At 43.7% G+C, this 16,688-nt stretch overlaps 1 protein-coding gene across 1 annotated transcript in view; it reads left to right on the top strand.

The window, feature by feature from the left end:
- The first annotated feature begins 6,353 nt into the window (after positions 1 to 6,353).
- Positions 6,354 to 16,688, top strand: part of fat4 (FAT atypical cadherin 4) — a 107,225-nt gene continuing 96,890 nt past the window's right edge. Inside the window, 1 exon segment of the mRNA XM_023393580.2 lies at positions 6,354 to 11,879. Within this exon segment, the coding sequence (XP_023249348.1) occupies positions 6,777 to 11,879 (5,103 nt within the window). The 5' untranslated portion in view covers positions 6,354 to 6,776.

Consider the following 16,688-nt stretch of genomic DNA (forward strand, 5'->3'; position numbering starts at 1 on the left):
AAAGAATTAATTAACTTTACCTGCCTTTCATCAGGGATGAACCAGGGACTATATTTAGTTCCTTTGTGATAGTTGCAGGTAGAAAAAAATCCTTCCTCAAGGCAAAGGACTGTCTGATGTTTTAGGAACTATCAAGGTGGAGCTGATTGGTTAAACACAGATGCTACAGCTGTTCCAACATTTGCATCAAGTCATTCACAAAATGAAGAAGTACTGGCCACCACTGGTATTAATATTAGGATGAGGGTGGATCTTTCATGTTGTTTATTAATGTTAAAAACAATATTTGGCTATGTTGTTGAATTCCAACTATAAACCGGTAGTAGCTGACGGCCAGCGGAAACAAGTTGTGAACATAATGTCATCACCTTTGAAGTTGATAAGGCAAACTTGTCAGCAAACAGTTGCTTATTTACACGCAGTTACAGAGAAACATTAACATTCAGTCGGAGTCGAGTTTCTGGCCAAGTGGCGAATGCAGAACCAGTATTCACGCTCCTTTTAGCCTTTTCTTTTTTTGGCCTTTATCAACTCTTGAGGTAAATATCTGGCTCTTCAGTAGCTAAATCTTCCTCTGTTTTCATCAGCTAGTTGCTAACAGTGGCTGGAAACAGCTGCCAGCTGCAGGCAGAAACAATGCTGTGAGAGTGGCCAGAGTGAACCAGAACAGTGAAATTACAGGCCCCACAGCTAAACAATGAGCTGGAACTCACTATAAAGCTCTGTAAAGCAGAGAGGAGCAGTATATACTCAAGTGATTAATTAAAAAAAGATTGAGATAAAGAGAGAAAGTGTGTGTGAGAGAGAGAGAGAGAGAAGGGACAACTTTTAATTCCTGAATTTTGTTCCTCTGCTTCCACAGTTCCTGGAACTACTTTGCCCGAAAAGAGCCATTAGTAAGTTTGGACACTGATGTTGAATGATATGTCTGGCTCTCAACAGTTCGTTCTGAAGGTGATGGGAGGGGTTGAGCACTCAAGTTCTTCCACTCAAACCTGGGGGGAAAAAAAGCACACAACTAATAGACAGGGACGTCCCCATACTTCTGGCAATACAGTGCATTTATCTGTCTCAACTGTCACCAAGTGTAAAGTGATTAAACTTAATGTCATCAGGCTAGACATTAATCCATACAGTACTGGGAGCCTCATTAGGGAGTTAGCTGTGGTTTTTAAGTGCCAGGATGGGTCAGCCACTCCATCACATGTCATCATCATCATCATCCCACCCTTTTCCTGCTTCTGACTCACTCTAACATGAAAATGTATATTTCATCCGAACATTTGTATACCGTAACCGGACATTTCAACGTTTCAACATGGCTGCGATATTTCGGCCCTCCGCCCCAGAAATGAATGAGTGTTTGGTTTGTTTGGCAAATGCCAGTGCAAACGATATCTCCAACAACGCCCATCTCATGTATACCCAACAGTGGAGTTTACTGATTGATATTTATTTCCTCACGCTGAAATTTCCTCAGCGTGAGCATAGAGGGGAAGATGGAAACTGGGAGAAGGCGAGCACGCTAGGAAACAGCAGGGTCTCACATTAGACACGGCAACAAGGGGTCTCTGGGAAAACTGCTGCAGAAAAACCAGGACGACAATTTTAAACCCAGAAGCATGTTAAACAAATACAGACGTGCAATAGATCCACTGTCAGCATTAATGCTTGGCCGTTCACACACTCGTTATTAGAGAAGAGGGCAGCGTTGTTTTGCTGGCTCTCACTACCCCAAGGCATACAATAACCTTTTTGTAGCTCACTTTTTAAAAGCCTATTCAACTCAACTCCTGTTGCCTGAGACTGAAACCAATGATTCGCTTGTAAAAAAAAAAAATAAAAATAAGGAAAAAGAAAAAAGGACCAATTTACCTTCCTCCTCAACAGCATTTCTCCATGACCCTTGAAGGATGAGAACTGTGACCTTGAAAACTCTGCTCAAGTGCCACTGAATGAAAAGACGATGATTAGCATCGCATCATCTGTCCCCGTATTTAATTTAACTCAAGTTAAATTTCAAACTTGATTGTCTTTTTTTTTTTTCTTTTGCATCAGTTCATTCAGGTCAGATCCCATTTCCCTGCACTTCACAGGAGACAGAACACGGTGCATGAATGGCTGCTTTGGATTACTGCAGCCCTTCATCTTCTCATTGACTCCTGCATTTGATCTTTATGACCAAGCTTTGACTTTACAATATGTTGATGGATTTTATGAGAGTAGGCACTGTACTTGCGCTGAGCTTTTTTAGAGTGGAGGAAACAGCCTTTGATGGTCTGAAGTAATCTTATTGAGGGGATTTCACTTTTCTATCTGACGTCTTGTCTGCCTGCTCCACATGTTTGGTTATCAACAGAGCCAAAGAAAATCTCATTTCACTTTCAGTTTATCATCCTCATAAACTTGTTTTGTGTTCAAATTTCTGCTTGGCCTCAGGGAATTTTCCAGAATCATCAACAAAAAATGAAGCTTTGTGGTTCAGGCTGATCAAATGGTTATAGACCCCATTTGATCAGCCTGAACCACAATCACAGCAGAGAACATTGCCTGAATCAGATTTTTGTAGAATTGACATGATCAAACCTTTATGGGTAGGCAGCTGGACTCAGGTGGTAGAGAAGCTCGACCATCCAGTGCAGACTTGATGGTTGAAGTGTTGAATTTTCCTTGAGTACGACAATGAACCCCAAAATTGCACCATATGTGTACATGTAGTAAAGTTGGTGGTTGGTGGGCTTGTTTGTGCTTTAGTTTTTTTTTACCTATATAACATAACTTTACTCAAACCGAAATAAAAATAAACTTGCTTAAAGGTTGAGGCTGCACTAGAAGCCCCTGTCAGCTGCAAGGGAGCTCAGATAAAATAAAACATTTAAAAGGTTTGTCCTTGACGAAAGACCAGTGGGTCATTCAAATCAAAAACAGTGTATCCCATTGGGTGCATGTACGTGATTAGAATATCCCATGTTAACCTGTCTGTTAAATTATCAAGTGTCTTGTGTGCATAGACTAGTTCACATTTCTGCCACAGGGTGGCATAGGAGGATTTTGCCCAGAGGATGAGCATGAAATCCCATAGCCCATATGGTTTTGTTAGTTTTTGTGGTCAAGAGCATTTGAACATTGGAACATTGGAACATTTGTCTGACTGTGGCACTAGAGGAAAGTTTAGGCAGCACCAAAAACACCAAAAATACCCTTCTGATGGACCAAGGTGTTGGATAAGTGGAAATTTAGAGCTCATGGTAGCACCAGATGAAGGGTCAGAGGAGTCACTGAATCCTACTCTGGGGACCATGAAAGTCATCTGTTTCTTTACCAAAGTGTCGGGTTGATGGTCACACCAACACACTTAACCAGCTTCAAGTCCTGAGACAAGCACAGGTCTTATGAGGAAGGAAGTAAAATATCTCTCACAAAGAGCCACAGATGAGAATAGTGATCAGACAATTATGACATGAATCCACCCTGACACGTATTTGATGCACGCCAAAAGAGGAAAAGTCCAATGTCAACTTTAACTATCGCAGGATTTCGATGATGTGACATGATAGCAGAACTCGTATATAGACAGCTTTACAAACTGTAGCGTTTTGCTACTGTATGTGTTTCAGTGCTGTTGCATCAGCATCTCCTCCACGTCAGAATTAATACTCGGATCAGTGACAGCACTAGAAAGCTTCAGTCAGGCATCGGGGAATTAGCTCAAACATAACAACAACTTGATATTTATATCAAAAGCATCCTGAGAGCTCCAGGCTTAACCAGAGTAATCAGGTTAGCTAAATGTCTCCTGTGAGGAAGTAATCTACTTTGATGCTCTGTCTGCTACCAAAACATTGAATCTGTGTCAGGCTACGCCGGCTGAGCAGCTACCACCAGTCCAGCCCACTCTGTAATTCAATTACATTAGTTGACTCATGTCCTACTTAACGTCCAGGCAGCCAACAGCCTGATTACGGAAGCCACAAATTGTCAAATACCAAACCTGAATAAACATTTACGTCTCTCAAAACCAGGAGGGTTGTAATTATCCTCTGTAATGTTATTTCATAGGACAGATGAAGTGCAGCGCAGGAGTTCAGCAGCAGGGGTTATTTCCTAGATCATCCACACAGAAATTCAAACAGTTCTTCCCTCTGCAATCAGACTTTTCGATGAACTTGTTTGAACCCAACCTCTTCTCAGAGCCTATGAAATATAGAAATGATCAGTTTCTATGTGATTGTGTATTTTCCCCACTGAGCAATCAAAGAAGTGAGAACAATTAATGTGCACATGCAAGGACTTTGGAAAAGTAGAAGTGACTGAAGGTGTTTTTTTGGTTGTTTGTTGAATTTGATTCAAGTATTTTCTTGAAATCAGTGACATAATCTGCCTTTTCTTACTTCATAGAATTGAAACTATAAAGTTGATACTGGTGAACAAGATCTAAGACCGACTATGAAACTATATTATTTGCTTATGATAATGTTGGTAGTGCATTACGAGTAAGAGTATGCCAATGTGAAAATGTTCTGTTCATCAAATGGAAAGTAGCTAAATGCTTTTTTAAATTAATTTAAGTTTTAACACTTATGGAACTCAATTTACAGAGTTAAGAGTGATGTGATTATATATTTATAAAAAAAAAACTTATATAAAGCTAAATTTAGATTAGCATAAATAATGGTAGAAAAAAAAGCATGTAATTAAAGTGATCACAAAATATAAAAAATGCACAAATGCTGCAGGCCAGATGGTCTATAATTTATTTAATTGTAATCCTTAACTTGTCCAAATACTGTTTTGACCAACATATAATTTTGTCTTTACATCGTTCCAGCTCTAAATGTCTCTTCTGCATTATATATTTGAATTTCACTCAACATGGAGCCAATGAAGTTGGAAAAATTAGCTTTCATATTCTTGGCTTTTTAGAACATTTAATAACTGGTTCTCACAGAAAGAACATCTGGGAGATGTCACGCAGAATAGTTCTACTGAGATCTCTGCTTCACTTCTAAAATCAAAAACAGCTGCCATCGAATGTGAATCTGAAAGGACGTGATGGTTTGTTGTCCATACTAGTTGGGGTTGTAGTTTTGGGTCATAGAAACAGCATCTATCCCGTGTTGACGCTTCTGTTGCAAAATTATCATCAGTGCGTTGATGTTATGGATGATCTCATCTGTCATTACAGGCAGGATGAACTGCTACTTTGACATAAGTAGATTTATAAATAAATAACCTTAACCAGAGAAGTTCTACTCTAATTCTGGTATATGATTTTGTTTCCTGACAGCTGTGTGCTTACATCATTTTACATGTGTGTATGGTTGCATGAAAAAAAATAAAACAAGTTCCTCAAGCTCTAAAAATGACTAGCCTAATACTCAATTTAAATTTTGGTGACACTGCCAAAGTTACATGTGTTTAAACATTTGTCTGCTGCTCTTCACAAAGCTTCAGTGAACTGTAGTAATACCATGATTTAGCCACTAGATGGAACTATTTACCCACAGTTAAGAACTTGATGGGATGACCTCTGGAATCAACATGAGGCTTTATTAGCCACATAATTATCATTGGAATATAGGCTCTCACTCTCTCTCTCATTATATAATAATGTATAAAAGTATACATTATATAATAATGTATAATTTTATATAATTTTATTTAATAATTAACCACCAAATCATTATATTTCAAATGAGTACTGCCTATATTGCAACTTGTACAGAGGGGTAAACAGTATATCTTTAATTTATTGATCTAGTCTTTATCATATCTATATATATCTATATATATGTATATGGAAGATAGATATTTATCTTTTATGGTATTATTATAATACTAAAGAATATTTCAGATAGGACTTTTTAGTATTCAAATATGTTTTTAAAGTAACCTTTTCACATTTTTGCTGAGTTTTACCACATATATCACCAGTAATATGACTTTATTATGAGTATGCTTACATATTTTTTTGAAATATTTCAATCACATGATCATAATACTGTGTTTCTTTATTTCAGTAGGAACTCTGCTTTCCTCTCCTGCACACTGTTTTAACACCTCGTCTGTTATGCAGGTAATTAGCAGCACTCGGGGCATCGTTACCTGTCTAATTTGATTGACATCCTCTTCCGCAAGCGGGGACAACGAGCCGCGCTGCACAATAGAGGGAGAGAAAGGCGGTGGGAGGGCGGGCAGGAGCGCCGCTATCCAATGGGATCGGCGATGGGAGGGAGTTTGCCGAACTCCAGCTTTGTCCTAACTTACTGGGACTCCTGAGCACAATATGACTGAAGCGCCTGCACCGTTATTCCACGGGACGGTGCGTATAAGCTCAGCCGCCTGCACACACTCCACACCGCTGACTTGCGCCCAAACTTTGGATAAACTTTTTTTTTTTTTTTTTCTGTACGCATCTCCAAGGAGTGAGGAACTTTTGTTTTGTTTTTTTGCCTTTCTAGGAATTGTGAGATTCCGCTCTGAGAATGCTGTTTGAGGAGTTGAAATGAAACTTCCCTGATCTGCAGGAATCATTCTCTCCATTCAGATGACATTGTTGCGCTGAAACAGTGCGCTGCGCAGGATAAAACAGGAACACTTCTGGAGCACTTTGGGGACACTGAAGAAGTGTGGAAAGAGCTGCTGCTGTGTTTCCCATTGAGTTTTCACGGCACTTTTGTTGGAATACAATGCTTTAGAGTCTCGGCAGACCTCAGTAAAGTTGATGCATCATAGGCATGGACTCTGTCTGAGAAAGGTGGACTGGCTAACTGACCATGGCGCTCACAGGTATGGGTTTTGGCCGGTTTCATTTGATTTTACTGATGTTATGGACTCTGTCGCAGTACTCAGCATCCAGCCAAGTCCGTCAAGAGTTTCAGGTCCTGGAGGAGCAGCCCATCGGCACCTACGTGGGCACGATAGAGACCAAGCCGAGCTTCACGTACCGCTTCAGCGAGAACCACAAACTTTTTGCAATTAACGGCACCACGGGAGTCATTTACACCTCGTCGGTGATTGACAGAGAGCTTTTGCAAAGTGATGTCATCAACGTCGTGGTGCTGTCCAGCCAGCCCACGTACCCCACCGAGGTCAGGATAGTAGTTTTGGATATTAACGATAACTCCCCGGTGTTTCCAGACGCGTCAATTGTCGTGTCTTTTAAGGAGGACGCCAGCAGCGGCAGGCAAGTGATCCTGGACACTGCCACTGATTCAGACATTGGAAGTAACGGAGTCGATCACACCACGTACAGAATAGTGAAAGGCAACGAGCAGAGGAAATTCCGCTTGGATATTACCGTCAATCCTAGTGGAGAGGGGGCATTCTTGCACCTTGTTTCAACTGGAGGCTTGGACAGGGAAGTTACTCCCTTCTACCAGCTCCTGATTGAAGTGGAAGACAAAGGAGACCCGAAAAAGTTTGGCTACTTGCAAGTAAACGTCACTATTCAAGACATAAATGACAACCCCCCCATGTTCGAGCAAGACCAGTATCAAACCAGTGTTTTTGAAGATGCAGCAGTAGGTTCCAGTATTCTGCAGATTACAGCATCAGATCAGGATGAAGGAGCCAATGCTGAAATCAGGTACTTTTTAGACGAGGGGACGCCTTTTCAAATTGACCCTAAAGCAGGTACTATTATTATAAAAGAGGGTTTGGATTATGAGAGTAAGAAGGAGTATTCTCTGACTATCCATGCAGTAGATAACGGGGTTCCTGCTCTGTCCGGCAGAACAGAAGCCACAATAAAACTTTTAGATGTGAATGATAACGACCCTGTGGTGAAGTTCAGATATTTTCCCACTACTTCTAAATTTGCCTCTGTTGATGAAAATGCACAGATTGGCACGGTCGTGGCTCTACTCACCGTCTCCGATTCAGACTCCCCCACAGCTAATGGAAACATATCCGTTTCAATCTTAGGAGGCAACGAGCAGAGACACTTTGAAGTGCACACGTCCTCTGTGCCCAATTTGAGTCTGATCAAAGTAGCCAGTGTGTTAGACAGAGAGAGAATCTCCTCTTACAACCTGACTGTGTCTGTGTCAGACAATGGCAAGCCCATGGCCCGCTCCTCTTTTGCCAGTCTGGTTATTTTTGTGAATGATATCAATGATCACCCACCCATATTTCAGGAAACACTGTACACAGTAGATATCAGTGAAGACATACCAAAAGGCAGCTACATTAAAGGGGTTTCTGCAACAGATGGTGACTCTGGGCAGAATGCCAACCTGCGCTACTCCCTGGTGTCTGGAAACGCTTTGGGCTGGTTCTCCATCAGTGAAAACAGTGGTCTGGTTACCAGCGCCGCTTTGCTGGATAGAGAAATAGCATCTGAAATTGTGCTCAACATTAGTGCCAAAGACCAGGGGCTGCAGCCCAAGATTTCTTACACTAAGCTGATAGTCAACATCACTGATGTGAATGACCAAGTGCCCACATTTACACAGAGCACATATCATGTTTCCCTGGTGGAGCACGCTCCTGCTGGCACTGAGCTGGTGATGCTGTCTGCTTCAGATGACGACCTCGGGGCCAACGGAACTATCCGGTTCTCATTTGATGCAGAGACTCCAGCCAGCGTCCAGGAGCTGTTTCGCCTGGATGCCATGTCAGGGCGATTAAGCACAGCCATGGAGCTAGACAGGGAGGATCAGGCCTCCTACTTACTCCACATCCAGGCAGCAGACGCAGGCAGCCCCCCTTTGCACTCCGTAGGAAAAGTCAACATCACACTGAAGGATATCAATGACAATAGGCCGGTTTTCTACCCTGTGCAGTATTTTGCCAATGTGAAAGAGAACGAGCCCTCGGGCTCTTATGTAACCACCGTTTCAGCCACAGACCCCGATTTGGGTCGAAATGGCACAGTCAAGTATATAATTACAGCTGGAGATGCTTCCAAATTCCGCATTAATAGCAACACGGGGAAAATCACCACGCTTGTGCCCCTGGATAGAGAGGAGAAAACTGCTTACCAGCTGCAGGTGACAGCAGCAGATGGCGGCGGCCTGCGCTCACACACCCAAGCCATTGTGACTGTAACTGTCATAGACACACAGGACAACCCTCCAGTCTTCAGCCAGAAAGCCTACAGCTTTGTCATGTTTGAAAATGTCGGCCCAGGCACAGCGATAGGGACGGTGTCAGCCACCACTGTAGATTTGAACACAAACATTTCATATCTGATCACCTCGGGGGACCAGAGGGGGCTTTTTGCTGTAAACAGCGAGGGTCAGATCACAGCCTCGAGCCAGATAGACAGAGAGGAGCAGGGGTTTTATCAGCTGAAAGTTGTAGCCAGAGCTGGGGAGATCACAGGAGAGGCTTTTGTTAACATCACTGTGAAGGACTTAAATGATAACGCTCCTCATTTTATTCACGCTGTGGAGCATGTGAGCGCAGTGGAAAACTGGAGCACAGGTCATGTCATATTCCAGGCCAAAGCTTCAGATCCTGATGAAGGCACAAACGGCATGGTGGTCTACAGCCTCAAACAAAACCCCAGGGGCCTGTTTCATATTCATGAGAAGCACGGCCTCATCACACTGACTGGGCCGCTGGAGGTCACCACAAGCTCTTATGAGGTGGAGGTCATGGCATCCGACATGGGGGTCCCCCAGCACACCTCCAGCCTCGTCCTCATCGTCAGTGTTTACGATGTGAACGACAACTCGCCGGTGTTTGATCAGCTTTCTTATGAGGTCATCATCCTGGAGTCTGAACCTGTCAACAGCCGCTTTTTCAAAGTGGAGGCCACCGACAAAGACTCTGGTCTTAATGGGGAGATTATGTATGACATCGCCGGTGGCAACACAGGTGATGGGTTTGGCATTTTTCCAGATGGACAGTTGTACATCAAAGCAGAGCTGGACAGAGAGATACAGGACAGATACAACTTAGTGGTTGTGGCCAAAGACAGAGCCGTGGAGCCGCTCAGCGCCACCGTCAACGTCAGTGTGATTCTAGATGATGTAAACGACAACCGTCCTCTTTTTAACAGCACCAATTATGTGTTTCGATTTGAGGAAGAGCAGAAGAGGGGGTCGCTGGTCGGGCGAGTTTTCGCTGAAGATAAAGACTTTGGCCCAAACAGTGAGATCAGATACACGTTTGAGACTCCGCAGCCCAACTTTGAACTGAACGCCATCACTGGGGAGTTGACCAGCACGCTGCAGCTGGACCGCGAGTCACTCATGAGACAAAGAGGCGCCGCCGTCTTCAGCTTCGTGGTCGTCTCGTCAGACCAGGGTCTCCCCAAGCCCCTCAGAGACCAGGCCAAAGTGCAAGTTTACATTCAAGACATCAACGACAACCCGCCTAAATTCACCAAAGACATTTACCAGGCCTCCATCTCGGAGTCGGCTCAGAACATGACACAGCTGCTGAGAGTCTCAGCCTCTGATGTGGATGAGAACAAAAACGGACTGGTGCGTTATCACGTCGCCGAGGGCAACGAGGAGAGACAGTTCACTATTGATAGCAGCTCTGGACAGGTTACGTTAGTTGGAAAGCTGGATTATGAATCTACATCCTCCTATTCTTTGAAAATAATAGCTGTTGATGCTGGAGCTGTGCCCCTGTCCTCCTCTTGCATGCTTAGCATTAGCATCCTGGATGAGAATGACAACTCCCCCTCCTTCCCTAAATCCTCATTGTCTGTGGACGTGTTAGAGAACATGAGGATAGGAGAGCTGGTGGCCTCGGTGACCGCCACTGATGCAGATTCAGGTCAAAACGCAGACATAACGTACAGCATCACGGCCACAAACAACCACGGCACGTTCAGCATCAGCCCCAACACTGGCAGCATCTTTTTGGTTAAACGGCTGGACTATGAAACTCAGTCGTTTTACAAACTCAACATCACTGCAAAGGACAATGGCAGACCGCCCCGCTCCTCATCAATTCCTGTTGTCATTCACGTCAGGGATTTTAACGATAACCCTCCCATATTTATTCCTGGTGACATTTTCAAATCCATCCCTGAAAACCTTCCTATCTCAGCCTCAGTCATGACCATCACGGCTCACGATACAGATGCAGACATCAACGGGCAGCTGGAGTACTCCATAGTTCAGCAGATTCCTCGGGGGAGCCACTTCAGCATTGACTCGAGCTCCGGGCTCATATACACCAACAAGGAAATCGACAGGGAATTCTCCAATCTGTTCGAGCTGACAGTCAAGGCCACGGATCAGGCGGTTCCTGTTGAATCCCGCCGCTTTGCCCTGAAAAATGTCACAATATGGGTCACAGACCTGAATGATAACGTTCCCACTTTTGTATCCCAGAATGCTCTTGTGGCTGAGCCCAACATAGTCATCGGCTCCATCCTGACAACGGTCGTGGCTTTTGACCCCGATGAGGGGTCCAATGGGGAAGTGGAGTATGAGCTTGTGGAAGGGGACTCGGACACCTTCATCATGGACAGGTACAGCGGAGATATTCGCCTGGCCTCCCAGCTGGTACCGTCCCGACTCATGTACACCCTCACGGTGTCGGCCACTGACCACGGCACCGACCGCAAGACCTCCAGAACTGAGCTGACCATCATCCTCCAAGGGATGGACGGGCCCGTTTTCTCCCAGCCCAAATACATCACCATCCTCAAAGAGGGCCAGCCGCCGGGCACCAACGTCATCTCCCTGGACGCCTCGAGCCCACGCGGCTCCGCCACCAAAGTGGAGTATTTCATCGTGGCGGTGCGCAGCGGTGGGAAAGCCGTGGGGCGCCTTTTCACCATCGGCCGCAACACTGGAGTGATACAGACGGCTGCAGAGCTGGACCGAGAACAAGGCTCCGACCTCTACCTCGTGGATGTGTACGCCATCGAGACAGACGCCAGCCAGCCCAGAACACAGCGTGCTGAGGTTAGTGTACTGCTGACTCTTCTATTCTCTACAGGTACTGGAAAGCCACCTTATATTTTGTACTATTGGTCTATTTGATCTGTTTGGCAAGGAGAGGGCATGAACTCACCCGCTGGCATTGACTAGAGACATTTGGATGGAATAAGTGAAATGAGATCAAGGTTTGAAGTGGAAAAAACGGGGGAGTGAGACTGTCCAAGTCACACAAAAAACAGAGCCACCTCTTGCATTTGTCTGCTCATTAATTAAATTCCTTTTTTCACGCACGGCTCTGCGTTATATTAAATCATAATTTTCTTGGACAGGAGTAAGAAGGCCTTGTTCTCTGGCATGATAACTTTATTGTTCCCCATTTCCAAAAACATACTAGCCATAACAATTCATCTTGAATATGCCTCCTCTAATATCTGAGCAGTCTGGGAAAGGGAAATGAGCGCTACATGTCTTCTGCACAACCTCCTCTCGTGCGCTCATGAACAGAAATGTTCTTATCAGCGGATATGAACTGCACAAATCAAAAAAAAAAAAAAGACCCATTTTAATTTCCCCACTGTAGACATAAATCATTCAAGGCTGCTGTTTCAGGTTCAAAGCCCATGATGGTTACCTCAGTGTCTCAAGTAGAAATGAAAAAGAGAGTAATTCATATGGTCTTCCAGTGCAGGCATGCATCATCAGTACCAGTATTACTTGTGAGCCTTTGAGCCTGAGGCTGTTTTGGCACTGGGGTGGTCTTGTGGGGTACCTTTATACCACCAGGAACTGCTCCACAGGCAATAAGTGACCATTAAAATTGGGTGACCTCTTAAGACACAGTGAAAAGACGCTGAGGGCAGAGAGAGTGAAACTTAAGCTGTCCACTGAGTTTGCATTGTGCTTTGCAAAAAAAAAAAAGATGGAGTTAAATTCTCTAAAGTGTTGCGCAGGGACCCTAAACTTAGTTTTGGGTGCCTAAGGCCTAAATGAAAAACAAATGTGATTCTATATGCTTTGAAATTTTTTTTTACCAGGGCTTAAAGTGCCATGTTATTACAGGCTTGATGACACACATACTTCATCAGAGCAGGAAAAAAACCCCAAAAAGGTGCCACCTTCTTTCTGCTCTTCATAAATGTGTTTTATGTTACTGCATTTCAAAAAATGCCTGATGTGAAATGATATAAGACTTCCAGATTAGCAGGATGCCTTTGACAGTTGTTATTGATGCCTTTTCAACCACTGCAGATATTGAAACTGAAATCCAATACAGCAATCAGTTATTTGGAGACAAACTCGCATATTATTGAAATCAAGGATTACTTGGCAAAATCGTGTTAGCTAAGTTAACTTAAAGGTTTTGCCCGGGCCAAATGGGAATATCAAATGTTCTCTCGCTTTGCCTGCAGCGAAGATGGCAATCTGCTTTCCTGCAGACTCTACTGTCGGGCTAATGAGAGAATATAGTGCTTCGGTGCTCCATTCCCAAACTTTAAACTCTAGATTGCTTTCATGCTTAGCTTGAACTTTCTCACCCCTTGGAGAGATGGCTTTACCATACCACCTGGCTGAGTAGTCGATCTCTCCACTATGAGAAGCGTGAGATCTAATAACTTGAAGGAATTCAAATGACCTTCTACATTTGGAAATATGGCCTTTTTTTTTTTTTTTTTTTTTGAGCAGTCGTTTATAGCTATATTTTTTACTCATACACTCATAGTATTTGTATGTTCTCTGTCAATGAGACCTCAAAGCGCACTGTGGTACAATAGTGTAAACCTTCAGACTTAGACTAATGTTTTTGCAGTGCAGTGTTTATACACCATATACCCGGTAGCAACTGGGGGATTATTTCCATCCCCGGGGTTGTGACCCTTTCACATTCTCCATTTCCCATTCTCCCCATTGATTGGATGCATGAGGGGAAAACTGGCATTTTTTTTTCCCTCCCTCTGCTGTGCACCATGTGTGATGTTTTGGAAAGACTCAAACAAAGGGAATTTGGCTGGACATGCGTTATCGATGATGGTGATCTTAAACAACTCAGGCCTGCTACAGGAAGAGGGGATAGGATTCTGGGTTATTTCCTGACCTTTTTGGCATCTTGGAAAGTTTGATTGTCACTGATTATCGAATAGATCAATCATTGCAGGACTGTATGTGCCCTTTGTCTCACATCTAGGTCATCTTTAAGCCAACAAGTGGTTATGCAGCGGTTGTTAGATGATCATATTTGGTTGTTTTTCTTCAGTGGCAGTTTGGAATGTTATTCAAATGACTTCATTACCCAGAAATCCTTGTGTTTTTTCCTCTTACTAACTGGTTGGGAGATAAAAATGCTGAAAGAAAAATCTCTTGGCAACAGGTTCATCCATTGTTGGTGAATCCATATTCCATTCATAGTTTTTAGGAGGATGTTTTCTATTTCACTCAAGGTTTTGATTCATCACATCCTGCGATGTCCTCATTTAGCAGTGAAGGGAAGCCCCCCCACCCCACCCCACCCCCACCATAACTCACACTGAGTAAGGTCACACTGAATCACCTGTGGCAGACGTCTCTCCATGAGCTGAAACTTTCAGGTGTTGGTTGAACATTTGGCCACAGTCCTGATCAGTGATGTGACAGCAGGTGTTTCCCATCAGCTGGTAGACACAAAACACCTGCACCTCACAGAGTGGGACAGTGATGAGGCAGAACACGAGGGAGAGAGTTTCTCCTTGTGTGGCTGGGCGTGAATTTAGTCTTGAAATGATTTTTTTCGTTGTGTTAAGGGAAGTTTTGTCTTGCATGTGTTGCAGCTCATATTGTTTTGACACTTCTGGGTTCGTATATTGACTTCCGACGTGCAGAATGATTTTTACTTGGAGATTCTGGCAGGTAAACAAGTAAACAAGTGCAAAGGTCAGGGATGCAGCTAAGCGCTATTTTACATTGATAAGTTAGATTAAAAAAGATGAATCGATTAAAAAGATGAATCGATTATCAAAACAGTTGCATGAGAGGCAGGTTTTAAAGGGTTCCTCCACTGAAAACCTCATAGCCCTACAACAGCAGCTGAATCAGCTCGGACCCACAACAGATACAATAGGATCATTTCATAGTGTAATGAAAGGTATCAAAATTCCCACACACACCTGCAGTATAATCCCTTTCTCCTCTGTACATCAGTCAGTTCCCAACCCTCAGATTTTTGGCAAAATATTGCTAAATACTTTTCTATGTTGATTTCTATTTTGTTCCTTCATGATATCCCATTTTATAAAGACAATTAGCAACTATATTAAACAGCATACCGTGTGTTACTAGTGTAGTCAGCTATATTTGCCATCCACTATCAGTGTTGTTACTGTTGACTCTTTTCAGCGCCACACAAAGGTTTTTCTTGGAGGATTCCTCTAACAAAAGAAATAAAACACCGTCACAGAACGATAAAGACATTATAGAAATCTCCCTGACACCTCAACAGTCTCTGTTTCTTGTCTTCTATCTCTCCTCTCCCCCTTCATCTGCCTCCTCTTCAGCCCCTCCAGCCCCTATACTCCAGACTGCTACAAACTGTTTTCTTAAACTCACTGTGAATTAAGTGCTTTTTTTTTTTTTCTCAGAGAGGCCCTTAAGTGCAACATCAGTCCTTGCCCCCTGCTCCTTAAAGGCATTGTTCCCCCCATTGAAGGAAAACACAGTAGGAGCGTTCAGCAGGCCCTCCTTTGTTTTGCCTCCGCAGATAAAGTGTTAAACAGCCCCGGTCATGATTCGGGAGACTTTTTTTTGTTATTTTTCTGTCTGTGCCAGCGTCTTTTCCTTGGCAGATTTAAGAGTGTGTATGGATGCCCCCGTCAGCCACCTTTCCTCCCTTCTCCTCACCAGTAAAGGATGTACGGCGGAGCTGTGTGGACTCGTGAGATTGAAGGAAAAAAGAAAAAGAGTGTTTCTGGGAGGGTTCTGGACATGTCAGACGGTGTTATTGGGAGTTGTGGGAATGAAGGAAGAGGAGTGGTGGTGGTGGGGAAGTGCCAGACACAGGCATAGTAGCAAGGAATCATGGGGAGGAAGAGGCGAGGGCACAGTGCTCGGGATCATGTCCTCAGAAGGTGGGGGCAAGAGGGCTCAATCTCCCTGCCCGGGGCTTTTGTACATCACAGTCGGGGAATGCAGATGGCTGAGTCAGATATAGAAATTAGTGTTGATCTTTGTTGCTATGGATAGCCTGAGCTCCATTATATTCATCCTCCTCTTGGTTAAGCTGTATATCTCCGTGTCTTTTGCATCTCCTTTGTGTCAGCCTGCCTGCTTTGTGTCTCTGGGAAGCTGTTTGGTTCTCACTCTCTCTCTCTCTCGCTCTCTCTCTCCCACTCTCTCTCTCTCTCTCTCTCTGTGTTGTGGATCAGTCTGATTCATAAATCTTGTTGGCAGCCAACTTCAAAGTCTCTTTGCTTTTCTGTCTCTCACTCTCTTTCATTCCCTCCTTTGCTTTCTCTGTGTTTTGGTGATGCTGAACCTCCTCCAACATGAACTTGGAGGGTAATGTGATTAGGGCATCAGAGGAAATAGAGGGCAAGAAAAAAAAAAAAGCCTCTGAAATATAAAACCTGTACAGCCAGACAGGTCGACCAGGCAGGGAGGAGAAGGTCATGTACAGCTGGACAATACGATACGGATGCGGCTTTTTGTTTGTGCATTTGTGTCTGTGTGTGAGTATTAATAAAAACTGAAATATTGATGAGTGCTGCTTCCAGAGAAAGGTCGAACAGTGTTACAGATAGCCCCCCTAAGAGGTGCGTTTAATGTTCTTTATCGAATCAAATTGAATTGAAAAAAAAAAGGCCTTGA

Source organism: Seriola lalandi, unplaced genomic scaffold (genome assembly GCF_002814215.2).
Source record: "Seriola lalandi dorsalis isolate HSWRI2012SDOR001 ecotype SW California unplaced genomic scaffold, Sedor1 jcf7180002054940, whole genome shotgun sequence".
NCBI lineage: Eukaryota > Metazoa > Chordata > Actinopteri > Carangiformes > Carangidae > Seriola > Seriola lalandi.